The 27596-nt window shown below is 40.3% G+C and overlaps 1 protein-coding gene across 2 annotated transcripts; it reads left to right on the forward strand.

Annotated features, from left to right (window-relative positions):
- Positions 1-4837: 4837 nt before the first annotated feature.
- On the forward strand, positions 4838-27545 carry HSPH1 (heat shock protein family H (Hsp110) member 1). Of its 2 annotated transcripts, XM_086621165.1 has the most exons (18): positions 4838-4944; positions 5792-5849; positions 9189-9329; positions 10738-10860; positions 11617-11716; positions 14778-14911; positions 15412-15656; positions 16578-16806; positions 17719-17825; positions 19191-19324; positions 21476-21681; positions 22497-22628; positions 23377-23514; positions 23933-24058; positions 24485-24592; positions 24686-24805; positions 26026-26187; positions 26682-27545. In XM_086621165.1, exons 1-18 carry the CDS (start codon positions 4838-4840, stop codon positions 26880-26882), a joined length of 2571 nt encoding a protein of 856 aa, XP_086477291.1. In that variant the 3' UTR covers positions 26883-27545. The 2 variants fall into 2 exon arrangements, with proteins under 2 accessions (XP_086477291.1, XP_086477297.1); XM_086621171.1 differs by lacking the exon at positions 22497-22628.
- Positions 27546-27596: the final 51 nt, after the last annotated feature.

A 27596-nucleotide genomic window follows, 5' to 3' on the forward strand; every position in this document is an offset into this window, starting at 1 on the left:
ACCTTGGTGACATATCCTCTTCATTCTTTCTTTCTTTCTCCAGGATTAGGATGCAGATCGAGGTATTAACAAAGATAATACCATAGAACATTATCATTATCACTTCCTATACAGAAGAAACAACAAAAAAAAAAGGCCAAATGAAAATACTTAGCTATTTTCCAAGGCTAGTGTGTTACCTATTGCTTCATATAGTTGAAAAAAGATTTGGCATTTCATATTATTTTCCTTATTACTATCCTCTTTTTCACTTGACTTACAAAATGTTTATATACATTAAAATAAATATCATACAGTAACAACACAGTGGTTTGAAGATTAGTGTAAAAAACGAGCTACAGTACAGCATTGTACACCAAGGGTGAGACTACTGGAGCTATCTAGTGAATTAATATTTCCAGAGAACTATGACTTGACAGGAAAGTCAGTCTTTCTTCAGACTAAGCAATGATCTCAGATGTCCTTTAACCTTTAAAACTTAGCCTGGAACCCAAGAACAAATGAACCCTAATCTCATTAGGTTTGCATTAAAGGCCTTCTAAAATTATAAGAGACAGAAACGGTGCAGAAGCTTAGATTGACCAGCATGTCCATCACGCACGATCATAAGAGCCAACTACTCATGGTTACAGAACGCCAGCTGCAGTGAAACTGGCAGAGGCAACCTCCAAATAGATTAGAACGATAGCACAGGCTGGAATGCAGCTCAGCCCACAAATGGAAAGTGAGAACATCATATATCAAGTCCCCAGAGAAATGACACAGAGACCTATGTACTTGTAATGCAATGTTTAGATGTTGCCTGCCTATGGCAGGATGGGCTTTCTTGTTTTCTGTTTTAAATAAAACATGCAGATTATGTACAATAAACACTGCCTCTAGTGTCCCAGCAGAACTCCTCTACATCTCTGTTTAGGCCCCTGGCAACACAGCAGAAATCCTAAGTACTCAACAGATCCCTATGTTACCTTCTGTGATGCCTGGCCTTCCACAGGGACATTAGCCAGTCCTCTTTAGTTCACTGAGGTCACATTTTATAGTGGTAATATTCCCTGTACAGACACTAATGTAATTCTACCTCCATACCCCATGACAGTTTACCAACATTAGGATTGGTTTAACAGATGAGATAACTCCTGTTCTTATGCCAAATTCAGTTTCTTAACACCCTTACTAATGCTCTGGTAGAAGCCACAACATAGAACATCCAGTACCAAATATGAAAATAATTCTCTAAAGGCCTGACCAGCCACCATTTTAAAGCATCACTTGCACTGATGAAGGCCAGATTGCTCTTTTCTCCAAGTCAGAATGTGGACATGTTTAAAGAAGCCCTCAACTGTCACAGACAATATAAGCACCTACCTAGCTGAACTCCCTGCACATGCTGAGGAATAAAGAGACTTTTTGTCACAAAACTGTCTCCTTATTTACCATAAGCCAAACACTTAAGTAGACAGAATATTTGGGTAGACTGAATAACACTCATCCTAACAGTGCAAGGCAACCTTAAAAAGTTGAAAAACATGAGTCAATCATTATATTCTGATAACAAGCTGCAGTAGCTGGTGCACTGCAAAAACACAAAGGTTGAAATAGAGCATCCATGTGTAAGAATTGAATATCCCATGAACAATGAGAAAGCAGGAGCAGCAGAACCTCCCTCTTCCCTCCCCAGCAGCATTAAGATCCCAAACTGTGTGACAGGTACCAAGGAGAACACTAACAGAAATTTCACATCAGGCCAGCGTGTCTATCCAGAGACACGCAGTAAAGGCTGATGTGACAATCAAGGGGAAGAGCAGCACACCGGTTGTTCTCACAAGATTTCCAACACAAGTAAACCCCAGCAGAAGTCAGTTATAACGTTTCCCCACCCCCCCTCCACTGGACAGTTAACTGTTCCTGTGTAACCCATACTATCTATAGCTCAGAAACAAGCAACACCCAGAGTCTCCACATCATTGGAAGAAAGAACCAAGAGTTTTAAGTTTTTTTCCTAGACTTTTTAAAGTTTATCATCTCATCCCTGAAGCCCCTGGTAAATGACAGTTTTAATGATTCCAATCTTGCTGGGTCTATCCAGAGCATCAGTCTAGCTAGATGCAAATCCTGTCGCTGTCAGACCTAACCAGTGTGTTAACCTTAGCCAATTAATATCTTGTCGCTCTTTGATCTTGTATTTGTTGGCTTTTGTCAGGGATCAAAAACAGGGGGTTGTTATTCATGGCCTAACAGTCAACCTTGTTCCTCCACACAGCACTTCAGGGTGGTACCTGGGCTGCGTCCACAGCACAGGGTTTTCAGCTTACAGAACGCCAGCAACATACAGCACTGGCGACCTTTGCAGAATGGCCCTCACCGCTGTTTTGGCTGCTGCAGGCCCAGCCTTAGGGACCATCCCAAGCAGGCATCTTACCACTATTACCAACCTCAGCAATTCATATCTCCCCTCTGCTCCTCCCTGGCCCTTGACACTACTTACAGTTCCACACTGGGAATTCACCTCCCAGATGACGCAAGTCACTATCAATATGTGCTTCTGCTCTAGGCCAAGTAAGAAAAACTTTATTGCTATACTGGTATCCCAGTTCACTGAAGCCATAGCTCAACCACTGCACCATCAGACAGATGGTGCCAGCAGAGTAACTTCCAAATTCAATGCTGAGCTTAACATTTTTCTCCCTTTAGAGACCAGCTGCAAATCTGGGCAGTCAGTCAAGTTTTTCTTACTTCTATTCAAGGATAAACAATTAACAGCAAAGAAGAAAAAGCAAAAGGAATGTTTGGTATCCAGTTTTATAATCTATGGTGACACTTAAACTAGCAGGTATACTGATTATTTGCCACAACAGGATTTTCTAGACAATCACTAACTAGGCACCCAGCTTCTTGTCAGCTAGGGCGAAGGCTGCAGATGAACTGGTAATAAAGGGACTGGATTTTCATCTTCAGGCTCTAGAGAAGCATTATCTGGGATGCAAGGACTTTAGACACTCAGGAAGGCAGCAGAAGTATTTTGAGCATTTCTGTATCACCCAAGAAAATGCAGGATATTTAAGCAACTAAATATTTTGAAAAAGTCTACCTTATCATTTAAAATTGGAAGTACATTGTCAGGAATATTAACCACACCAAGCAGGGACAGGAAACCTCACCAACACACACATACACCTTAGTGTTTGGCCAACTCGTCAGTCTATTCTGAAGTTAAAAGTTACAACCTCAGCTACAGTCATGCAATGGTCTCAATGGATTTTTCAACTATGTGGCTCCCCTGAAACAGGCAAGTAATATTTTAGGGGAACAATGCCTCCCCATATACTCAGGAGGGGTCAAGATCCAACAGAGCTAAATGTTAACACTGAAGTGAAGCTTTAGCAGAGATAAAATTGCCACTGCACAGTATATCTAGAAAGGGAGTAGGGGCAGAATACTGACATGTTGCCTCTTCCACACAGGGACACTTAGGACCCTGAATGCAACCATCTCTCCCTGCCCTTTTTAACAGCCAGGAGCAGATGTACCACTGAGGAGCAAAAAATCAAGATCTGCGTACCTGCCATGTCTCCATAGGGAATCCAGGAGGTTAAGGCCTGCCTGTAGCAGGGGATGGGGTCCTGAACAAACAGCTAGAGCAACAGCTAGGAGACAACAGGTCATCTATATTATAATGGACTGTGGCACTGCACACAGAGATTAAAGTCCTCCTGAGAGGAGAGCGAGTCATCTGTAGCATTACTATATTTAACCTGTTCTGTTTCTTTTTGCTAGACCTAAGAGCATCCCAACAGCACAGCGGGGAAACACCTGTTAACAATATACAGATAATAATACAGAGAGAGGTTTCCCAGTGTATTAGAGGAGTCAAGATACTGTCACAGGTAGCTGCTTATCCTCTATTCTCCCACACGTATAGACTCAGCACAGCACAAATTCCTTGAACGGCATACCCGAGTAACACACTCGGACAGCCGAGCACCGCTCCTCACGCAGCCCCTGCCCCTGCGCTTTCCGGGCCGCTCCATCCCGGCCGCCGCGGCTGCAGCCCTTCCCCGGCTACACTCGGGCTCGTTCCGCCCTGCCGCCGGCAGAGCGGACACCATCGGCGCGTACGGCCATTTACAGTGCTTCCTCAGCACCCGCACAGTCGTCCCTCCCCGCAAAGCAGCCCGCGCCGGCCGGCCCCGCGCCAGGGTAAAACCCCACCGCCGCTTCGGGAGCGGCGAGCGAAAGGACCGGGCAAGGCAGACGAGGGGACAGGGGGAACGTGCTGCTGCTGCAGCGGCGGCAGCGGCGGCAACACCGAGGCGCCGCGGCGCACTCCGCACCGCGCGCGCAGAAACCGTTTAACCGCCTCCGCCCGGCGGCCCCGAGACACTGCCGGCGCGCGCTGCCCTCCCCCGGCTCCTCCGCTCGGCCCCGCTCCTTCCGGCCCGGCCCGGCCCCGCCCCGCCCCGCCCCGCCGGCGCAGACACGGCCGGGCACATCCCCGCCCCGCCTCCTCCTTTCGCGGCGTCGGCGGCGTCCGCGGTCGCCATGAGAACGGCGCGCGTCACCGAGTCCCGGCGCCGCTGATTGGCAGGAATTGTTCGAGAACGCCGCCGAAGGCGGAAGCGGAAGCCGCACGTGGAGCCGGTGAGTGGCTGCCGCAGTTTCTGGAAACTTCGTCTCATTGTCATATTTAAAGCGGCGGTGCCGGCCGCTTCCCCCTCCCTCCCCGCCCGCCTGCGCACCGAGCCGCCGCGCGCGCGGTACCGGGGCCGGCGGCCGCAGCGCCGGCAGCGAAGCGAACCGAGCCGGGGCCGGGCGGGGGTCTCCCCCTGGCGGCGGGGCCATGGCCGTGGTGGGCTTTGACCTGGGCTTCCAGAGCTGCTACATCGCCGTGGCGCGGGCCGGTGGCATCGAGACCGTCGCCAACGAATTCAGCGACCGGTGCACGCCGTGAGTGAGGAGTGCGGCGGGGAGGGGGGCGCAGCGGGCTCCCTCACGGGCGGGGGACCGTGGCCGGCCGGGGGCCCGCGGTGGAAGGTGCTGGAAGCTTCCCGGTGGGGATGTGTGTCCGCTGTGCGGGGCCGGCGCGGGCCCCGGCGCTTCGCCGGCCCCCGAGAGGCCGCTGGGGAGCCCGGGGCGGGCACGGGGGGCAGGTGCACGGCGGCGGCGCGGTGCGGGGCCGGGCGGTGCTCCGCTGCGTGTCCCCCACACCCCAGGACGGGGCTGGAGTGTGTCCTGCGGGCACTGACTTGGAATGGAGGCAGGCCCGCGGTGCGGGGGCTTCTCCGCTCCTTGTGCCGCAGGCCGGGAAAGCCGGTGGTTGCGAGGGGAATCCCCATCGGGACGGTTTAAATGGCGGGAGCGGGAGGGGGGGCGGGGACGGGACACGACCTAATTTCTCTGGGGTCGGATGGACTCTTTTGAAACTGCCCCGGAGCAATTCTCCTGTAGTCCGAGGTCAGATATGGAAAGCCTTAGGCTGAAAGCAGGAGTTAGTTGTGAAGTTAGGAGCAGCTGAACAGAGGCGGGTGGGCTGTAGTCTGGATGTGGGATCTTAACTGTAATCGTCGTATGCAACAGTGTTTGGATAAACCGTTGTGAGAAGCCCTGGATTCGAGCCAAGGCTTTAGGATGGGTAAGAGTCTTACTGTGGTGTTTCACCACGAGCCATGAGAATGATGCCTTGACAGAAAGACTTTTGTGTTCTGTTTGTGATGGTAGAAAACGTGTCCACGACAGTCCTCAGTCGTGCTTACTGTCAGTACTGAGTTAATTAGCCTGTTGTTGCTCTTTTCAGATCAGTGGTTTCGTTTGGATCCAAAAACAGAGCTATTGGCGTCTCGGCTAAAAACCAGGTAGGTCGTTTCCTGGTGTTTGTGCATAACAGTGAATCGGCCAGTGCAAACCCTTCGAGTACTAGGAGATGCAGAGAGAGTTGGCTCACTGTGGTTAGAAACAAACAACTTCATCTTCCTTGTCAAGCCTTCTAGTTTAGAAACGCTGCACTAAGCTGCCATGCTTCCTTCAGAGAAATGCAGGATGGTTTTGCTAGAACGTTTCTGCTCTCTTTTTCATTAATGGTGATGTTTTCCAGTTGAATACATTCCTTTTCTGACAACTTAAGGTCCTTGGATTTCTTTTCCCAATGGTTATATGTAAGACTTTCTTTGCACTTAAAGAAAAAGATTGTAAATGCTGTATAGAGTTTCTTAAAATTAGATGCAAAGAGAGAGTCTTGGCTCAAATTCTTGAAGCTATTTAGGTACCTTACTACCTGTGGTTTCACTGAAAGGTAAATGCCTGTGTTTTTGAAGGTATAAGTCCTTACGGGTGTTTTTTTTGAGGTACTCTGAAAGATTGAATGTTTTCTTCATTAAAGTAATATCTTCAATTTAAAAGGAGAGCTTAATTCTGGGAAATCTTAGAATAACTAAATGTAATGGTTGAATAGATCCTCAGGTATTGTATTGTAGGTTGTTATGTAACTGCTGCTGGCAGAGACTGAGCGTACAGCCTCCGCTGGCCTGTGCGGATCTCTCCTGTAGTAAAAGGACTGCAGTGGGTTTCCATGGAGAGAGCACTGAAGGACACCTTTTTTCCCCACTATAATAGCTCCCCTCTTAATTTTGAACAGCCAAGGCAATACGAATAAGTGATATTCACAAGCACACATACGCTTTCAGTTACAGGCTAACATTTGGAGTAATAAAGTAAATACATATGTTTGTGTTTTTTCCTTAAATTTCATTTTGGCATTGCTTTTGTTTATTTGACTGCTTCCACTGTTTCAAGTCAGAAACTAGTGTGATTCGTCGGTGTGCAGAAATGAGTTGTTACTCAAAACCGCAAATGATCTGAATCGTAGGTACTCTTTGAGTGTGTTTCAGTATTGTTGGATTATTCCAGTAAATGCTATTGAAAATGTGAAGTAAGCTGAAAGTGAAGTACATTATGTCTCTTGAATTGCATTTAAAAGCATGTATTTGCAATGATGGACACTTGTGACTTCAGTTGCCTTCAGCCTAACCTTTATAAGATGTTACTATATTAAGTCTTTCATGCTTGGTTGTCCTGGCAGTGGAAACTACATATTTTTGCTGGACAGAAAGAATAGGGTACTTGAATGCTCTGAAGTATTTTATCTTTTTATTTCTCTTGCTATAAGCAGTCTAGTTTGGCTAACCATCTGAGATGTACATCGTGTTTCTTTTGTAAATGTAGAAGTTTCTTGACATGGACAATCGAGAGTTATATTTTCAGTGTCCTAGGGTGTAGTAGCTACTGAAGTCAAGGAGTAAAATTATCCCTTTCATTTGAATGAGTTTTAGTTTTGTTTTTTTTTTTAAAAAAAAAACAACCAAACTCTCCACTAAAAAACCCAAACAAAACCCCTCACTAAACAAAAGAAAAAAAAATAGGTTTTGACTGGTGGCTTCAACAATGTGATTATGTGTGAGAGAGCTCATAATATGCAGAGGTGCTCTCTTAATTTAACACTGGAGGAGCTGCTGTTGGAGCAAATTTACAGAGAATTTCTGTTTCCTTTAGGTAAGTCTGGTAGCATTGGAGATGAGAGCAGTATCTTAGTTAACAGACCATAATTCTCAGCTTGCTTAATTGTGACTAAGCAGGAAGATATTAAAACATGTTACAGACCTAATGGCATACAATTGCGCTAAAAATATCTGAAGATTGTTCTCTTAGAAAAGGCTTTGAGGTTAATTCTAAATTAGGCTATAAAAGCTACCAGAGTGTTTGTGCTTCTCTGCCCGCTGCATGGTAATAATTTTGCTTCTACATTCTTCAGCAATACAGCTGTGAATTACGTAGCGTTCAAGTACTCTGAAGTTATAGCTATATAAATAAATGAAATCATGCTGGGAAACAATCTTGGACACAGGAGCCTACATACTCCATTGCATTAAAGTACTGGAATAGTCTGGCATGTTTTTTGGCCTGTTGTATCTCGTGCTCTTACTAATAATTGTTGAGCATTGTTTGGCAATTAGAATAAACCTGAGATGATTCCCAGTAGGGGATTTGGGTGTGACATCTTTCTCTCCACACACACAGCTTTCTGAAAGTTACTGTTTAATAGTATGGCTATGGCCTGCTGCTTTGTCAGGGAGCTTTTCTGTTGGAGAACTGTCATAGTTGCATAGTTTCCTAATATAAAACCTAGCTCAAATGCTGCAATTCCATGATGGAAAATTTTGCATGCAATAAGAAACTGATACTTTCCTTTGAGGGTAGTGAATGCTAGAAATCTTCCTTGGTGTGTGCTTGTCACTTGCGTTATTATCATGCAGTCTGTTGGTGCCTGCCTAAATCTATTCTGGAGAGAACAAGGGACTTTTATAGTTTCTCTCCAGTAGGGTAGGATTCATTCTACTGAGATACTTGCAGTATCTCCTTTAGGCCGGTCTAGTCTAATTTCTGTTGTATATTGAATTCCTGATAAAGAATGCTTCTCTAGGTCAGTTGGTTCTGTGGGGAGCCTGCGCTGTAGTTTAGCATATACTTTAAACTGGCATTATTAGCAACAAAGTCTCCTGTTTCTTGCTGTTGCCTATGCATTGTGTCCTTCTTTGGCCTGGTGCAAGAATTTGAGTGACTGCTAGGTGAGCATCAACAGGGAAAAGACATGGTTTAAAAGTAGCTCAGGGGGAAAAAAAGAAGCATTGAAATGTATTGAGAGACTTACCATCTTGAAACTTAGTAACTACAAAAACAATTGTTTGCATTTAGTGTACTGGAGTTTAAAGTGAACAGCTGGAGGTGAGGTGGCTGGGATTGGAGTGCCAGTTTACAGGCATTGCAAGTACTTGTGAAGCTGACTCCTGTCTTTAATTGTTTGGATTCTGTCTAAATTAGGTGACTAAAGTAGTAGGTGCTATAGTTTCTGTTATTGCTCACCTGATTGCTTAGAGGTTTTAGAGACACTTGTATAATCCTTATAATACTTTAACATATAATGGTCTGTACGTATCTATGTCTCTGACTCATGTAATCCCCTGTATTAATGAGCTGATATAAAGTACAAGATAGTAATTACAGGTGTTATAGAAACAGATGTGACAAGTGAGTGAGCAGTTATCTTAAAACTTGACTGATGCTTGGGGGCATACAGAGCAGCACCGAATATTGCAAGTTGATTAAGAGTGGATTTCTGAATGTCCTGTATTTCTTTACAGCAAATCACTCATGCCCACAACACAGTATCTAACTTCAAGAGATTCCATGGCCGTGCATTTAATGATCCTTTTGTTCAGAAGGAAAAAGAAAAGTTGAGCTATGATTTGGTTCCTATGAAGAACGGTGGAGTTGGAGTAAAGGTAAATTTGCCGTGTATCTTTCTGGGGTTTATAGCTAAATTTAAAAGCTTCTGTTTCAGCACCTAGTCATGATAATATGGGTTTTATTTAATTACCTTAAAGGTTTCATTAACCTTTCTCTTAAAGAAGAGCTCTTGTTTGAGTAGACAGCTTCATCTTTAAGTAGTGGATGTTAACTATCAAATTAAGGTTGATCTGCGAGTAATTGCTGAAATGCAGGCTTCCCTGTTGGCAAATGGCACATCCAGCTCAAACATCCAGTCAGGAAAACTGCTGAGACAATTACGAGGTCGTGTGGTTTTACTTTGAAGTATTAACCTTTCTGTCACTCTTGTGTGGAATGCATTGCAACAGTCTGATTATGTGGTTACAAGTTCCTTATAAAGTAGTAAGAGCTCTTCTTTAGAACAATTGCTGTAAATGAGTGACATGTTTGTCTTTAGTGGACCGCCTGGTATAAGTTGCTTGCAACAAATGTTCGAAACCAGTTTGTACCACACTGCAGGTTTGATTCTTGCTTAAATTTCAAGGAGTTTGCTGATATAATGTCAGCTTTTCCTAGAATAAGTGCAGTTAATAACAGTGTATTCGTTTACAGAAGTGTATAAAATATTGATGGTGAAGCCTTGCTGGCTAACAGATGGTGCTGCTTCACTAAAGAAGGCCCTATCTTAGGGCTGTGCATTTAAGACTGGATGTTTAGAGAATGATTTTTCTGTTAAAACTGGTATGCTGAATTTTTCCCCAAATTGGACTGATGCGAGGAAAAGGCTAGCACTGTTTTCAAGAATCAATTGAAACACATTCTTTCACTTCATCATTGCCATTTATTATATTACACAGAAAAACGATAATTCAAGAATGATTTTCTGGTACGGAAGCAACGAGTAAACTTTTAACTGAGCTTCGTCTTAAGCTTTTATTTGTTTTATGTGCATAGGTGAACTGTTATTGCACAGCTTTTTCTTTCAGAGACTTTTCACATATTTGATCAGAAGCATAAACATGTTGGGAAAATAGTCAGCAAGTAATTCTGGACTTTTTTTTCCTGTTGGCAGCAATGTGAAATTTGATGGCTGTTTTTACATTTTTGGCAAAATGCTGTGTGACCATGTCTAGCTTTAGTCATGTTTTAGACTTGTGTCACTTCTTAAATCACTTCCTAGCCATTTCCTTCGTGTGTGGAGTTGATATGGTTCTTGATGATTTAAGTCTGTGAAAATGGAATTATTGCTTCTGTAGACACTCAACTGGGAAATTAAGTTGTAAAGTGAAGTTCTATAAGGAAATAATTAAGCATGTCATGATTGATAGAGTATTAGTTAACAGTGTATCAAAAACATTAAATGTAAGTAATTTTTCCTCCAGTTGAAATAACGGAACTATTTTACCTATTTCTTCTATGCAGGTCATGTACATGGATGAGGAGCATATCTTCAGTGTGGAACAGATTTCAGCTATGTTATTGACTAAATTAAAGGAGACTGCAGAGAGTAACCTGAAAAAGCCAGTAACAGACTGTGTTATTTCTGTAAGTAATTGTAGCGCACAGGAACGTTATGTCTTAACTTCAGCTATTGAGGACATTTTGTTTCTATTCGTGTAGAGTGAAAAAGAACACTGCATAAGCACTTACAGAGGGATTAATCCTAACTAGCTTTAGAGCTTTTGACTTAAACAAATCCCAGGGCCACTTCAATGTTCCAGACCCCACCCCACTTCATGAACTCATTCTCTTGGAGATGTCTGAACTTTCGGACCCAGAATGTTTCTGGGATCCGGGTATATACGCTTCTGTTTCAGCTTGTTTCCAACTAAGCACACTAATTACTCATTAAAGATACTTTTGTTTATTGAAGTTTGTCCTCCGGCAGCGGAAAGAAAACCTTAGTTTCTGTCCTGTTTATGTTCATCCTCTCAGCAAGTTGATTTTTTTTTTTCTGATCTGATAAAGGTTATTCCATGTCTCTGTCTCCATAATACCCAGTTTCATATTTTGCACCAGTAATTAAGGTTCATAGCATTTGTATACAAGTAGCTTATTTGTTTCTTGGTAGTGTGTGCTTGTGTAAACTAGCTGATGCTCATTTATTTCCATCTTGGCTTGATTGAATAGAATATTTGAAGTCCATATTCAGTACAGTGCATGTTAAAAGGCTTGCAGTGAGCAAGTGTATTACTTGAAGAGGAGGAATAGATAACAATTTTTAAATTAATACTTTCAAATAAAACAGTGGGATATCTCATTTTCTGGAAATAACTTCCCATTCTCTCCTCCTTTCTTCAGGTTCCATCATTTTTCACAGATGCTGAAAGGAGATCCCTTCTGGATGCAGCTCAGATTGTTGGATTAAATTGTCTTAGATTAATGAATGACATGACAGCAGGTAAGTAGGGCAAAATAGCAGTTTCTGCAAATGAAAAATGTGATAGAGGGTGCATTTAGTTACTGTAAGAGACAAGGCTGACTTGAAAAATCAGATGAGATATAAACGTTCTAAAAACTTATTGCTCTCCTCTTGATTTACAGTCTTTCATTTTAATGTTTTGTGTGTGAACGGGTAGAAGAGGTGAAGCTTCAGTGATGGTTTTCTCCCTGAGTACTTATTTAGGAGTCACCGCACGTGCCTGGATTACTTGTCCACTTAATTTACTGTTCAGATTTCATGGAGGAGATTTTAGGATGCACAGTTGTGGGATTTAGGCACTCTTAAGGGAATTTCCTTGATTAAGTGTCATTGCTCAGTAACTTCCAAGGCTTTTGTCAGTATAATTGTGGCTTTAAAACACACACAAGCATGTGTGCAATTACTCTCCATTGCTAATCTGTTTGGAACTCTATAAAATAGACACATTGGCAGAACCAAGAGTCTGTTTGGTCTTTCATAAAACAAGCATTCTTACCCTGTCTTTCTGCATTTTTTTGTTTGTTTGTGTTTGAGAGAACATTTTTTCGATGTTTTTAAATGGTATAATAATGAGCACTTGTTTCCTGTGTGGAAGGTTGGAGGAAGTAGAGATCTGTACCAGAAGACAATTACTTATCTAATGTGGGCAGTGAGAGCAGAAAAGCAGGGAAGAGTTTGCTTAAAGGGGACGTCCCATGCGAACATCTTTGGTGCAACCAGCTGGATTTATGCTTTTGAATTTTATATTTTATTTTCTTTTTTTAAGGAGTAAAGCAATCATAACTATGCGTTGATGGAGTAGTATCTTAAATTTTCCAGAATCAGTTTCAGATGAGTGTCTACATGGTAATGTTTAGGATTTCTGGTAAATGCAGTTGCTTTGTATTATGTTCTTTACATTAAACACTATGTATTTGCACCTAATGAAGAGCAAATTTGACCATATCGATGCAAAAGCCATAGGTGCATGTTTGTCTTCTAGCTTTAGGTTAATTCGTTGTTTACGTAGCAAAGAGTGCTACAGAGAATGTGTGGTAGTGTGAATTCTTGAGCTGGGTAAGCATGGACCCCGCAGTACATACACTTTGTCTCATGTACATCTGTAGGGTGACTGTGGAGAGAGGAGGAAGAGGAAAGATGAATATCCAGTGCTCTATTTTTAACCTTCAAATTCCATTTTAAAAATGTTTATGAAGAAACTTTGTATTCACAAAGAAAAAAAAGTTACTTTAGCACTCAAAAAAAAAAAAAGTGTTTTTCCAACCTTAGCAGTCAAAAGAGTACCTTTCCAACTCCTTTCTGTATTGAAGCAGAAGGAATTTTTCACGCTGGATTCAGAGATGACCTCTTATGATGGGGCGAGACAAGCCAACTAAAGGCTTTGCCAAAAAAAGCATTGTTACTTCCGTTTTGTTTGTTTGGAAGAACACATCAGCGAAGTCTTTGGCCATGCAAGAACCTTGAGAACTTTTCATGACTCTTTAGAAAAGATCTTTAGAAGCTTCACTATTGGGATGAACAGTCCTCAGAGAAGCAGATAACTCTTCCATCCCCGTAGCAGCACCAGCAGCCTTTCTTTACTGTGTAGCACATAGCATTTCTAATTGTCTTTTCTTTACCTTGCAAGGCTAATGAGTGCTATCTGAGTTTTTCTAATATTTTAAATGTAAGAATCTTTGATTATTTTGTTGGAGAAGGAGTCCCGAGGTATAGTAGGACAGAAAAGAAAAATAGTTTTTTTAATGAAAGGCAAATTCTGCTGTGATTTGTCAAGTTTTGTTCATAAATTTATTTTTAGCTTGGAAAAAAGGGCAGTGTGCTCAGTCTGCTCAAATACAGAAGTTATGTGACTGAACAGACCAGTGCACAATTTCAGTCAAATCTAGATCTCAAGGATATAGTAGATACATTTCGTGAAATAGAGTTTTTGTTTTTAATTAACCACCTCTTAATGACTGCTTGTGGGAGGGATTAATGAGTGCTGGTATTGGGTTTTCATAGACCCCAAAGAATCCACACAGATGAGAATGAGTACACCAGCAGCAGAGGGACTTTATATTAGACACCAGAATCCATAAGTCTCAAGTCTCTGATCAGTGGGAAACTTGGCTGTCTTTGTTCCAGATGCTCTGGAACTACTGTTTTTGATGGGAGAGGAAGTCAGTGTCTCTTTTGCCTGAAGTGAGTCAGTGTGAATATAAAACATTGGTCTTCAGAGCACATGTTCCTGGCCTTTTTTATCACCTTCTCTAATGCTCTAATTATTTTTGGATAATGTGTGTAGTATCCTGGCTGTTATCTTCATCTTGGGATCTTTTCGTTATACACAAATGTTGTATTCTTGCACCTTCTGTCTCATGCCAAAACCTTGGCCTTTCCTATGTTAACCATGTAGCCAAGACTCTCTAGGGTTTTATTTGTCTTCGATTACTGCATCAGCCTCCTGCCTAGCTTTGACATGTGTGTCCAGAATGAATGCTGCTGCAAAACTGTGTTCTATGCTTTGTATTAATTACTCAGTGTTCACATGCCTTGCTGGCTTTGGTTTTACACTTTTGGTGCACTTCACAAGCTGTCCCTGTCTGATATTCTGTATAGATAGATTCTTACCTTTTGCAGCCTCTGCTGACCATTTAAACCATTCTCAGACAAAACTTTCATGCCTGGGAGCTACTCCTTGTAAATATGAAATGGGATTTGGGTTTTGTTTTAAAAGTACTCTGTGATTTTGATTGCTATGCAAAGAAAAAAAAAATTGTTAATAAATAGCAACAACCCTGTTCAGGGGTTTTCTTAGTTTTGCGTGCTTAAAGACTTAAAAGAACATATACATGACTGAGGAAGGGTGTTTTGCTTCTCGGATCCTGCAAACATATATTGATGGAATAAAGCTTACATGTAGGTAAGCCCTTGCATAGGTGTATGTCTGGATTTTTCTTACTGCTCTTGATCCTATAGCTTAATATTCATAGGATGTCATGGCATGCAATTGGAGACTCACTAGAGATTGCATTGACAATATCTGACACTTGTTTTGCAGTGGCTCTGAATTATGGAATTTATAAGCAAGACCTTCCAGCTCCTGAGGAGAAGCCACGGATAGTTGTGTTTGTTGATATGGGACATTCTGCATTTCAAGTATCAGCCTGTGCATTCAACAAGAGTAAACTAAAGGTAGTAAGATTAAATGGAAATAGAAGGGTTTGTGAGACATTAGAATCAAGTAGCCTGTAAACCTGCCTTGTCTTTAAAATTCTGAAATAATTTAATGCATGAGAGGGAAGTGGCAACGCATCAAAAGGTGAAGATTTTTATCAGTGTCCTTCATTTAGTTAGGATGGTTTCAAATAGAGGCTGTAAATTCCTTTCAGTACACCAATGTAAAATATACAACTGCTATAATTTAGTTTGTTTTATCTAAATGAATGTATGTATCGATTAAAATTATGAATGCTTAGGATTGTCACCTAGTTATTTAGTCTTACTTCCACTGTAAAAGTGAAGAGCAATTTTTGGCTGATATGGTTGACTGAAGTACTTAAGCCTGTGCATTGGAAGACAGGCTGATGTGTCCCCAACCTTTTTTGAAGCAAAGGCTTGCTGATATTGCAAGACTGCTATTTCATTTGATTTTACTGGGTCAAAGAATAAATAATTGTGTTCTTTCAAACCAGGTACTTGGCACAGCATTTGACCCTTTCCTAGGTGGAAGAAACTTTGATGGAAAGCTAGTAGATTACTTTTGTGCAGAAATAAAATCAAAGTATAAACTGGATCCAAAAGCAAAAGTTCGAGCTCTTCTTCGTCTGTATCAGGAATGTGAGAAGCTGAAGAAACTAATGAGTTCAAATAGCACAGACATTCCCCTAAATATTGAGTGTTTCATGAATGATGCTGATGTATCTGGAAAAATGAACCGGTGAGTTGTGTACAAGACAGGCGGTTGCTTTGGTGGCTGTATTTCTTAATTATTTCTTTCCGTGTTTGAAAGAAACTTACTGAGCTAAAATTAAGCACAAGTGCTGAATAGCTGTGTCGTTTTTGTAATGCTAGAATAACTAGGTGCTTTGAAATGCAATGTTCAGCTACCTGAGCAATGTTTCACTGTAATAATGCATGCATAATAAGGTTGGATTCTTTTTCTAGAATGGCACATTGTTAAAACCATGGATTGATGCATGCAAACCAGACCCAGGGGGGTTGGCTGCATATTTAGGTCTCCTGAGTGCTTTAGGTAACCTAAATCCTGTGCTCTTAAGATAGCTACAATTGAAGCTTTGTCCCTTTTTTCTGTTCTTACTGTACTGTGAATATTGGCAGAGAAATGGAGGACAAAAACGGTGCTTATGGGGGATGACTTGATTATGGCCTGAGTGTAAATGAAGTCTGTGTGTCTGTCTCCCTCTGTTTCTTGCACACACTCACAGGCATAACTTAATTTGTAGTCAGTGTTAGTCCTATAACTGCTGCCAAGAGAGTGGTGAGGATTTTTTTAGTTCCCTCCAGTATTTAGACACCAGTTTTTCATTGTAAAGAAAGCATCAGTGTTTTCGGTGTTCTTATATTTGCCTCTCAGCAGAGGTTACAGGTAAGTGTCTGCCCAAACAAGGCCTTCATCTTATTTAACTCCATTGATAGCAGCATAGAGAAATCTGTAAGCAGCTGTTCACATACTACCTTGTGTATGGTTGTCACTTCAGCCTACTTAGAGGGGTTTAGCTTTAAGTTTCTTTGCAGTGTAGTTAACAAAACCTGGTCAGCATCACTTTGGAAACAAGAATACCAGGAAATCTTAGAAATGGGACAGGGATTCTTTGGTTAATTCCATTTCTTTTCTTAGGTCACAGTTTGAAGAGTTGTGTGCTGACCTGCTGCAAAGGATAGAGATGCCTCTGCTTTCATTAATGGAACAAACACAACTGAAAGTGGAAGATGTAACTGCTGTAGAGATTGTGGGAGGAGCAACCCGCATTCCTGCTGTCAAAGAGAGGATTGCTAAATTCTTTGGCAAGGATGTCAGTACAACACTGAATGCAGATGAAGCCATAGCTAGGGGCTGTGCTCTGCAGGTATACTACTGGCAACACTTGGTAAATTTAAAACACCTGACAGCACTTCTGTGAAGAATTAGCCAAGCAGCTATGAGAAATGGCAGAAGTGGTAGATTTTAAAGTATGCAAGGGAAGATACGTGTTCACTGGGTCTTTTTATGGGACTATGCTGCTTAAAAAGCCCTGAGTACTTCTCTGTGGTGCAGTACTTTACTGAAAGTGCTGATGCTGAGTGTATTCTGTAAGCAGTCCACTCTTCAAAAGAACAAGATCTAGGTATCTTTAATGAAAAAAATTTTAGTCACTGTCAAGCTGAGGGGAGAGATATTTCTAATCAGCAAAGTGTGAGAGAAGTATCTATGGAGAGCCCTAAACACTGCAAGCTTGCATTTTTTGGTATCCAATTTTCCATCAATGTGAAACAGGCTTTTAGAGTTTCCAACTAGTGAACTATATTTTACAAGCAAACCATTCATTCTGTCTTCTTCCTTTTCTCCTTATTCTCTTATTTCACCCTCTCTTCTTTGACTTGTTTCTTTACTTCATCTCACTAATTGCTTTCCACCACTAGCAATCATTTGTCTCCAGGGAAGGAAGCAGGACCTGTAAGATAAACACCACTTCTTTTAGGACTAAGTAATGCAGCACTTCCATTCTTTACAGTCCTGGTATTCATTTAGACTGTTATCTTTATTCACAAGCTGCGTCAAGAATAAGGCCAAAAGTCCCGCTAACCCAAAGGGTATAAACGCTTCTGTAGGAGGTTTCTCTTTTCTTATCATATTCTGTGGAAATCAAGCAGTTTGCTGAGCTCCGTTTTAGTAAAGTCAACACAGTTCTCTTTTTCTTGTTTAAAGATGTTTAGCTGTCTTGGGGATGGGTGGAGTAGAGGAGTTAACCGACTTTAATGCATGTCTGTTTTTTGTTTAGTGTGCAATTCTTTCTCCAGCTTTTAAAGTGAGAGAATTCTCTGTGACAGATGCTACACCATTCCCAATATCTCTGTTGTGGAACACGGAAGCAGAGGACACTGAAGGGTAAGTAGCTCAAACTACAATTCTGCAAAGCTTTTGGCCTTCGTAATTCAAGGATAATCTTCTTTGCATTTAAATTAAGATCTTGGCATTCTGATGCAGAAAACAATATAGACCATGTACCAGAGTTGGTTGACAGTGGAGATTGTGTAAAGGTATGCATTGAAATTTAACCAGAACTCATTTGTTAAAAAAATAAAGATTAAAAAAAGAAGTTGTGATTGAATGAGCTACCAACTAGTATCTTATCTTGTCTTATCCGATTGTCAGGTTGTGGAGTACAAAATGAACTAGAACAAGCACTGGATCCTGATCCCACTTTCCTTTCTGGCTTTTTTCATTCAAGGTGTTCCTAACACCTGTCTGGATTCTTGTTTTAGTAGGAACATTATGCACTGTGTAAACATGGTGAGCTTACATGTTGTCAGCTATTTGTCTGGCTGAAAAAAGAAGCAAGGATTTAACTCTTAAGGTTTCATAAGAGAAATTTCTTGCAATTGCAGCGTCTTAAGACTCTAACTTCTCTGCTACTAACTATGCTATGCTCGTGGGAAATGCAGTGGCTGTCTAGAATGTAAAGAGGTCTGAGTTTAACTTCGGGGACATTCAGAGTTGTAGAGGGACCTGTTCATACCTTTCTCATATTCTGTGTACTTCAACCTTTTCTTTTTTGGTCTGTCTTCTGTAGAGCTGCAGAACCTAATTGTTCTGTCATATGCTTCTGAGAGCAACCTGTGGGTTCACATTCTAGGTGAAGCTCTTATTTTCTCACATTTAGGTTATTAGATGAGGTCTTTCCATAATTAGGAGACAAAACTTAGTTGGAAATTAAAATCAGACTGGCATAATATCAGACAGACTCTAGAGGAAGAACATAAAATAAAGCTGGTTGTCTTTCTGTCATACGAAGGAATGAATAATAATAATCTGGTGTCAGGGTTCTCGCTGAGCCACAGAAAGTAAATGAGTAAGGATTAACAGGACTGTAATTAGCCTTTTGAGACTAACTGCGAAAGGGTGCAAATTATTATTTAAATTATGCTATTCCAAGCTCAGAATAGTGTCTTTTCAGGAAACAAATTTTGGAGGTCTGCTCATAGTCTGTCACTGAATTACCACCTACATCTCAACTTATTTGCTTCTGAGACTCAAAACTAGTAGAATAGGACGATTTCCCATTACAGTACACAACAGTAGGTTTTTTTCCCTTACAGGACAGTAGTGAAGTATCTTTTGTGGAATCGTTCAAAAGGGTAAATGTGTCAAAACATGGTGATATTTCTCTGAAGAGTTCTGACTCTAGATCAAAGCCTTTCAGCTCAAATACTCAGCTCAAATAAAAAAGTGATATTTTTCTCTTAATTATAGGGTTCATGAAGTCTTCAGCAGAAATCACGCAGCACCTTTCTCCAAGGTTCTTACGTTCTATAGGAAAGGTCCATTTGAGTTAGAAGCTTTTTATTCTGATCCTAATGGAGTCCCGTATCCCGAGTCAAAAATTGGTAAGTCCTGGAAATGATATTGTCTCACATTGTTTGGTCTTAAATCAGTTCTGTAACTGTGTTGTGTTACAGTATGATTATATGATGTATATATTTAAGTTTTTGGATCTGAAAGACTCAATTTTCAATTCTCCTGTTCCACAGGTAACTGAACTTAGATTTTTATTTTTCTAATGTCTAAAGTTGCTTCAGTCCAATGAAGAAATGAGAGGAAACTATAGCTGAATGTCCAGAACTAGAATGGGGCTATCACTGCAAAAGATAACTTTTTAACTTTTTTAATCTTCTTCTCTGCTTATCACTAAAGCAAGCTAGGAATATTTGAAAAATATCTCCTGCATATAAAAAACTTGAACATGTCTTGAGTAACTAGTTTTTTTTCCTATACATTCTGGGCTTGACATAATGCTGCATAAGTTTTAATCAAGGCAGCCTGAAATAGTGGCAGGTACAAGACGACAGTATTGATTTGAATTGTCTAGGTAACATTTATAAGCAGCTCTTTCATCCTTTTTGAGAAATTACAACATTGACAGTGTTGACACTTAAAACCACTTTTTCTAACTAACCACATTGTAAAGATTGTGATGGTAAAGACAGGCCAATTAAATAATTGCTCTTGAGTTCTAAGCATATAATTAAATGTTGTATGTTTGCATGTAGAAGTAAGATAAAGCTATTACTAGTTGTCAGGTAATTACATGGTTAGAAAGCTCAACTCTTTTTTTCAGAGTGGTAGAAGAAATGACAAATCTTGGTTAAGTATTTGACAATACAGCTGTCCTGTTGGTTAATAATGCACTTAAAATACAGTATCACCAGAATTGTAATGTTAAAGATAAGCTTTATAAATATTATTAAAATGAGTGGGAGAAGATATAGCGTAAAAACATCTCCATCTGATTTACTAATATTTCAGCTAATACCTAATGCACTACAAAGTTAACAAAAAACTATTATCCTAGCAGGAAACATCAGTCATTTTATCTACTTCAAAGTAAATTATGTGTCTGGTTGACTGAGAGTCACAAAGTTCAAATACCATCTGTCTTAGAAACCAGCACAATATTTTGTAGTTACAGAAACAGCAGACTTCCTTTCATGTTAACTCTTAACCATAAAGACGGATAGTGGGATTTGTCAGAGTTCAATTTATGACTTTAACAAACGAGATGTTTAACTGCTGCTCCATAAGCTGGTAAGAACAGAACTGAAAATCAGACTGGTTTCAGCTCACTCGCTGATTAACGTTTTGCTCAGAACAGAATTGTTAGTAGCCCTAAGGGGTGAGTTAACAGTTCTGATGAGACTACTGAAAGGGAGGAACGGGTCACAACTCCAGCGTTACTGGATTTACAAGAGAGAAGCGATTACATTCTTTAGCCTGTAAAGTAAGCAGGTAAAAGCTTGCATGCTTGTGGTTTAGATCTATTGATGAAGGAATGGTGGATGTGTGAGCATGTATATATCCAACCTGTGATGAGATCAGTGAACTTGTACTTTGCAATTATACAAGCATTGTAATCTCCAGGTCACTGTTTTGGGGATGCACATATAACTGTGTAATAGGCAGGAAAAATATGTCTGCTCTTCATGTCAAGGAGATGTGATTCTTCATTTACTTGGTCTATTTTAGTTTCACAATGCTTGTTTCAAGTTTACAGGAATTACAAAAGAGTAACAGGTGATGGCAGACTTACATGGAAAAGAAGCTGAAAAGAACACTTCTAGAAATACAGTTTCTATGTTGCGCAGTAACTTGTATTAAAAAGACATACCACTTAACGTTGGTGGTAGACTAAATCTTTGTGTAGTTTTCTTTCATCCCGCTATAACATCACAGATAGCACAAGTAAAGGGGAGTGAGCCTTGCTTTTTTTATTTACTTTGTATTACTAATGGCAGGAGAACCTATCCTAGATTGTGAAAATGAACGCTCTCCCTTTTGATTTGTAAGATGAAGTTGGCTTAAAATCAGCATACTTTGGGGGTTATTTTGTCATATTTCATTTTAGGGCCTGTGAGATTAGCACAGAAGCTTCATCAAATATTTAGAAAATGTGTCCTCTATGAAAAAGGGCAGTGTTTTCCTGGCTCTGTAATATTACCTATTTAATTCCACTGTATGAGTATTGATTCTTCCATTTTTAGGTAGGTATGTTATCCAGAACGTGGCAGCCCAGAAAGATGGAGAGAAGTCTAAAGTCAAAGTGAAAGTCCGTGTCAATACTCATGGCATTTTCAGCGTGTCCACTGCATCCATGGTAGAACCAGTTAAAAGCGAAGAGAGTGAAGATGTCGGTGTTGAGACTGAAGTGGAATCTCAGGACCAGAGACCTGTTGAAAACTCAAGTGATGTAAGTTGACCTTTCCTGTGTGTTAATGTCCTTACTGATGAAAGTGTGTTCTGATGTTACGTGCTCTGGAAGAAAAATACTTTCTTCTAAGGAAGCAAAGTGAGGTCAATTTTGAGATGTGCATAGCTGCCAGGAAATAAAATGTCTCTATAAGAGCAGGATAAAATTAGTGCCATCTTGAAAGTGTGTGGACTTCAAAATCAATTATTGGGCAAAATGCCAAGTAGCAGCAGGTGGGTTGCTTGAGGGAGGGGTTGTTTGCAGCTGCCATTGTTATCACAGTGTTCCAAAGAGAAAAACTTGATTTGGATTATTAGTCATCTGTGCTTTCTGTGTTAAAAGGGTTTGTATATAATCCTTTGTATTAGTGAAGTTCTGAAACTTTTTGTGGAAGGGAAAGCTGGGTTGTTTTCTACAGCACTGAAGGGGAGGGGAACACTGGGGAGTAATGCAACATTGTTATGGTGGACTTGATGTTTTAATACTTTTCTGAGGGGGGGAAAAACAACAACTTCAAAGCTATGACTCAGCAAATTAAAATCCACTTCTTGTAGGACAAAGTGGTAGCACGCACGCGCGCACACACAAACATTATGCTGGAAGCCTGGCACTAGTAGCATCTTCACCAAGTCTTTCTGAACTTGCACCTAGTCTGTATCTCTGTCAGTTCAAGTGTGTGTGGTTCTGCATGTGCACAGAATGTTTTGTAGGGCACTTGGTACAATACGTGCGTCAGAAGCGAAGTGCCCTATAACTTTTATCAAATACAAGTGCACATGCCCTCTACATCCTTTGTGCCTGGGCTTTCATTGCAGAAAAATATCCAGCAAGAGAACAGTGAGGCTGGAACACAGTCCCAGGTACAAACTGATGGTCAGCAAACGTCACAGTCTTCCCCTTCATCAGAACCTCCCTCTGAAGAAAACAAAACCCCAGATGTCAAGAAAGTGAGTGACCCTTTAACTCTGTTGAAAATGTTATACTCTATAATAGTGGCATTTAAAATGGTAACATACTCCGAGACAAAGTAAGGAACTTGGTGCTTGGAACCTTTTTCATTTTCATACCTTTTCTATTGTGAAAAATAATGTATATATCTCATGATGACTTTTGTAAAGAGTTCGCAAAAATTTCTGCAAGTGTCTCTCTACCACTTCCCTGTCTTTATGCAGTATTGTACAGCTGATTTATTTGAGTTGCAAACATTTCAATTTGTTTAACAACTGTTAGAGGCCAAGCTTATTAGGCCTGCTGAGAGAAGTTCGGGTCAGGAATTCATAAACCTAAGAGGAAATAATCTATGTGAAAAATATAAGCCTGCATGATATTGCTAGTGGTTTGCTCTTTCATCTGTGTAAGATGAAAAATGTTTTGCGTTAAAATCTTGCCACTGTCAGCATCACTGGTGACATGCTAAGCTGCAGATGGGCACTTCTGGAAAACGTGCAAATACACATATCTGAGAAACGCTGTTCCTGTAGCTCAGTACTTACTGTCCATGAAATGGACTGTAAGCAGACTAGGATAGGAGGTGGAGCCCTTGAAGGGGAAAGTGCCTCACAAGTATACTTCGAAGATTCTGAAGAACACAGAGAATCTCTGCATGTTCTTCCTGTGAATGTTTCTTTCATCATAGTGCTACTTCATCAGAAGGAACTCAGGAAAATTACCTTATTTTTCTTCTCTCCAACTCAGACAAACGAGAAGAAAGGTGATCAACCCCCAGAAGCTAAAAAAGCCAAGATAAAAGTGAAGAATGTGGAACTACCTATTGAAGCTAACTTGGTTTGGCAGTTAGGAAAAGATCTCCTCAATATGTATATTGAAACAGAGGTAAGTTAAACTGCTTTCTTGATTGCAGTTATTCATCATTCATCTGCTTTTTAAGGCAACCTCTGATCTTTTACTGTGTCTGAAGTGTGGACTCAGATAATATACACTGAGCTAATATACAGTCCAACTTTAACACATAACTGACAAATGTTAATCAGAAATAGTGAAGTGTTGTTTATAGCCATAGTATCGGAGCTCTCATCCATGGAATGACATCACAGATTGGTTCAAGCTGTTGTAATCTAGAGAAGTGCATCCTGTTTCTTCAGGTGAGTTCACTTCGTAGCAATGAGAATTCCAGCAGTTAACGTTAGCCAGGGGCTCTGAGAAATCACTGTGTTTTACAGGAGTTGTGCTTTGTAGAATGCTGTTTGGACATAGGTATTTTCTAATTAAAATATTTTCTGTGGTTGTACAGGGAAAGATGATTATGCAAGATAAACTGGAGAAAGAAAGAAATGATGCGAAGAATGCAGTGGAGGAATATGTGTATGAGTTCAGGGACAAGTTGTCTGGACCATATGAAAAGTTTGTTTGTGAAAAGGTAGGTAGGCTATGGTTTCAGGAGCTTCTCTGAAAATACTGATACCAAATATCTATTCTGTATTCCTTTGTCAAGCTTTCTCAGCCACCCTGGAAACAGCTGAAAACTGTAGCTCATTTGAATGATGGCTGGGACTGATCCAGAATTAGGTTCAGGCTTAGCAAATAGTACGTATCCCTGAAAATAAATTTTGTCACAAATGGAGTAAAGTTTTGATTCCAAATAGAGTAGCTGTGTGTTTCCCAGTTCAGAAGCTGGTGTGGTTTAACTGACTTGATTAGGCAAAAGCTGCAGTAGAAATGTAATTTTTATACAGGAGGCTAAGAATTAATGTGTATATTTACCAGTGTCCCATGACTGCAAGACAAACACAGTCAATTGGTGCATATTTTGATGTTTGACATGTTGAATTATATTGATATATAGGATCTGCAGGGATTCTCTGCACTCCTAACAGAGACAGAAGGCTGGCTGTATGAAGAGGGTGAGGATGAAGCTAAGCAGGTGTATGTAGACAAATTAGAGGATTTAAAGGTAGGTCTGTTGGTATACCCAAACTGCATAATTTCCAGAATATCACACACAATGTTAATGAATCATGTAACACACAAGAGTTGCTTTTTCTAGAAATTAGGTACGCCAATTGAAATGCGCTATCAAGAAGCTGAAGAACGACCAAAGCTGTTAGAAGAACTGGGACACAGGCTCCAGTATTATGCTACAATAGCTGGGGAATTCAGGAATAAAGTAAGTGACCTCAAAGAACCTTTCTTTTACCACATAGTGTTTCACTGAGGCTCACCAGCTGGCACAGGTTTCAAATTCACTTTCAGATGAGCTGCAATCTACTATTATATGTGTCACAAATTTAACACTGCAAATGTTTCCCAGTACTTAAAAAAATCTTGCATAGTGCGTCATATCTTCAGTTACTTCATACTTCTGGATGTTTTCAGGCCAAAAAGGACATTCTTACATAGAGTGAGGGTTAGACTGTGGTCTAATTCTTGGCCTTTTAAAAGCTAATCTGACATTTTTTGAAGTGTCAGATTCATCCATTCTTGATGAAGTTCATCCATTTCTTCTGGGAACAAAAAGTTGTGCCGTGGTAAGAAGAATTAGGGTAAAAGCTACTCAGGATAAACTACAACATCTTGCTTTTTTATTATATAAATGGTGTTTGTTTTTTTTTTTCCATTGATATTTGAAGATTACTTTCTTGATAAGCATTCTTGCCTTTTGAAACATGTACTCCTTGGGTTTCAATTTAATGAGTTTTAACAGGGCCTCTCACAACACTTAATCTAAATTCAGTTTGAAATTGAGACTTGCATCAGAAGCAATTATGACCACGCAGCTACAGATTACAGAATTGTTATTATTAATTGAAGTCCTTCAGTAGTATTACACAGTCTTGAAAAAACTAGATGCAGTCTTGAAATAACTAGCATCACTGAAAAAAGTACATTTAAGACTTGAATCCATATTTAGAATTTGTAACTAAAATCATAGGTTGTGTTGCTGGGTAAATCCTTCTCCTGATATCTGTTAATTGTGTAACTATGGCTTTGTAAGGAGTGCTCCTAACGTTGAACAACTGGTCCTTTCTTTCCCTTTGTGTACAGCAGAAATCCACTCTCTAAACTATCTTGGGACCATGTAAGACTCTCCAGGAGGGAGGGGATGTTTTTTTATCAACCCTGTTAAAAACACATTTTATTGTGTCCTGTTTTGTGCAGCTTCCACTCCCTCTGTGAACTAGGTTTCTTGTTTGATTATTGGGCAAAGGAATCTTTATTTGACATCTCTCTTCCTTGCTGTCTCTTACTGTAACAGATCTGGCTGGTTGCCAGCTTCTATTTATTCTGAAAATTGGTAAAGATTATAAATTGTGAATAATTGAGATAGTCTTGTTGGTGTAACTTGACGACAGTAATAACTAATACAAAATGTTTGTATTTGGGCAGGATGAGAAATACATCCATATCGATGAAATGGAAATGATGAAAGTAGAGAAGTGTGTTAGTGAAGTGGTAGAGTGGATGAATAATGCTGTGAGTGCACAGGCTAAGAAGAGCTTAGATCAGGATCCAGCTGTGCGTTCGAGTGAAATTAAGGCAAAGTTACAGGTGAGTACCGTAAACTAATTTTAGAGGCTGATGCTAAAGCTAGACTGCTATGTGTCCTCCTCCTCCTCCTCCCCCAGTTTCATCTTACTGCTCCATTGTGAAAAGATATTTAGAAAGGACAGAGAGACATTCAGTAGAAAGCAGAGGAGCAGTACTATACTGTGTACAGTTCTGTGGAGCTTATTCACATTTTGTGTATTTCAGTCACCTTAAAAACTCCGATTATTTTTCAGTGTTCCTAGTAGGCACAAAATAGCCTTGAAAAAATCCATGCAAAATCCAAAATATTAATGTGAAGAACTTTGCCCACAGAACGTCAGAAAGTAGACTAGTTCATTTATTTCGGGGTACAGTAAGTGCTTGTCAGTTTGAACTTGGGAAACAAATACAGAACTAAGTTTCAATCAGTCTCTTGGGCACAGGACTCTTAACACTAGTGAAGCTGGTGCGTCCTTAATGCAAATTCTGACTACGTGCTTTTCCCATTCTTTTAGGAGTTAAACAATGTCTGTGAGCCTGTTGTGACACAACCGAAACCAAAAGTTGACTCTCCTAAGGAAGAAAACCCATTAAATGAACGGAGTGATTATAAAACTGAAGACATGGGAGAAGATGACAAGAATTCTGAAATGCCTCAACAGAACGGCGAGTGTCATCCAAGTGATCAAAACACCGTTAGCATGGACTTGGACTAAACCACTGCACTTGCAGCAAGTTATTTCATCCCATGACAGAAGATATTTTTGCTGTTGTATGTGATGGGGGGTGGGAATGCATTGTTTTGGGAACTATTTATATTTTTTTCTTAAGACTTGTCTGGGATATGTTGTGTTATGGGAGGAAGAATAGTAATTGTGTTGGTCATGACTATCCTAAAAGGAAAATTGCCTTGGTAACTTTCAGATTCCTGTGGAATTGTGAGTTCATACTAAGCTTCTGTGCAGTATTTAACCATTTGCATCACTAAAGATGAATATAAGACCTTGTTCTGAAATATACTGCTCCTTCAAAAGATTGTAATCGAAACCTTCGTAGGCATTTGTAGATGCCAAGGTAGTTTTCTTTCATTTGGACATCTAATTGGGTATGTCAATAAAAAGCCAGTGTCTGTCCCATTCGTAAGGGCTTTCCAGAAGAAATCCTTCCGTTCTGAGGTTTTTGATTATTGCAGTCCAAAGCACTTACCAGGTAATAAGATGGTGAAATGTGTTAGTAGCATGCAGAAACGCTTACGTTTCATCCCTTGCTAAACAATACATTTTTCATGTGGGGTACATAAAATGAAGGAAATGCTAATTCTGTTAGTGTTATTGTGAAGCTTTTTAATGAGCTTTAAAATAAAGTTCATTTTACTGGTATGTCCTGACTTGTTGAGTTTAGCTGTTTTTGGTACTTTGGGTGTAAGAGCC

The sequence above is a fragment of the Tauraco erythrolophus genome, chromosome 1, assembly GCF_009769465.1.
Source record: "Tauraco erythrolophus isolate bTauEry1 chromosome 1, bTauEry1.pri, whole genome shotgun sequence".
NCBI lineage: Eukaryota > Metazoa > Chordata > Aves > Musophagiformes > Musophagidae > Tauraco > Tauraco erythrolophus.

What these genes read in the sequence shown, in the direction of transcription:
- HSPH1 (XM_086621165.1), top strand. Translation starts at nt 4,838, where the DNA reads ATGGCCGTGGTGGGCTTTGACCTGGGCTTCCAGAGCTGCTACATCGCC. An exon ending in GTATCTGGAAAAATGAACCG is followed by an intron (nt 15,657 to 16,577) that starts GTGAGTTGTGTA and finishes TTCTTTTCTTAG; the next exon opens with GTCACAGTTTGAAGAGTTGT. An exon ending in CTGTTGAAAACTCAAGTGAT is followed by an intron (nt 21,682 to 22,496) that starts GTAAGTTGACCT and finishes CTTTCATTGCAG; the next exon opens with AAAAATATCCAGCAAGAGAA.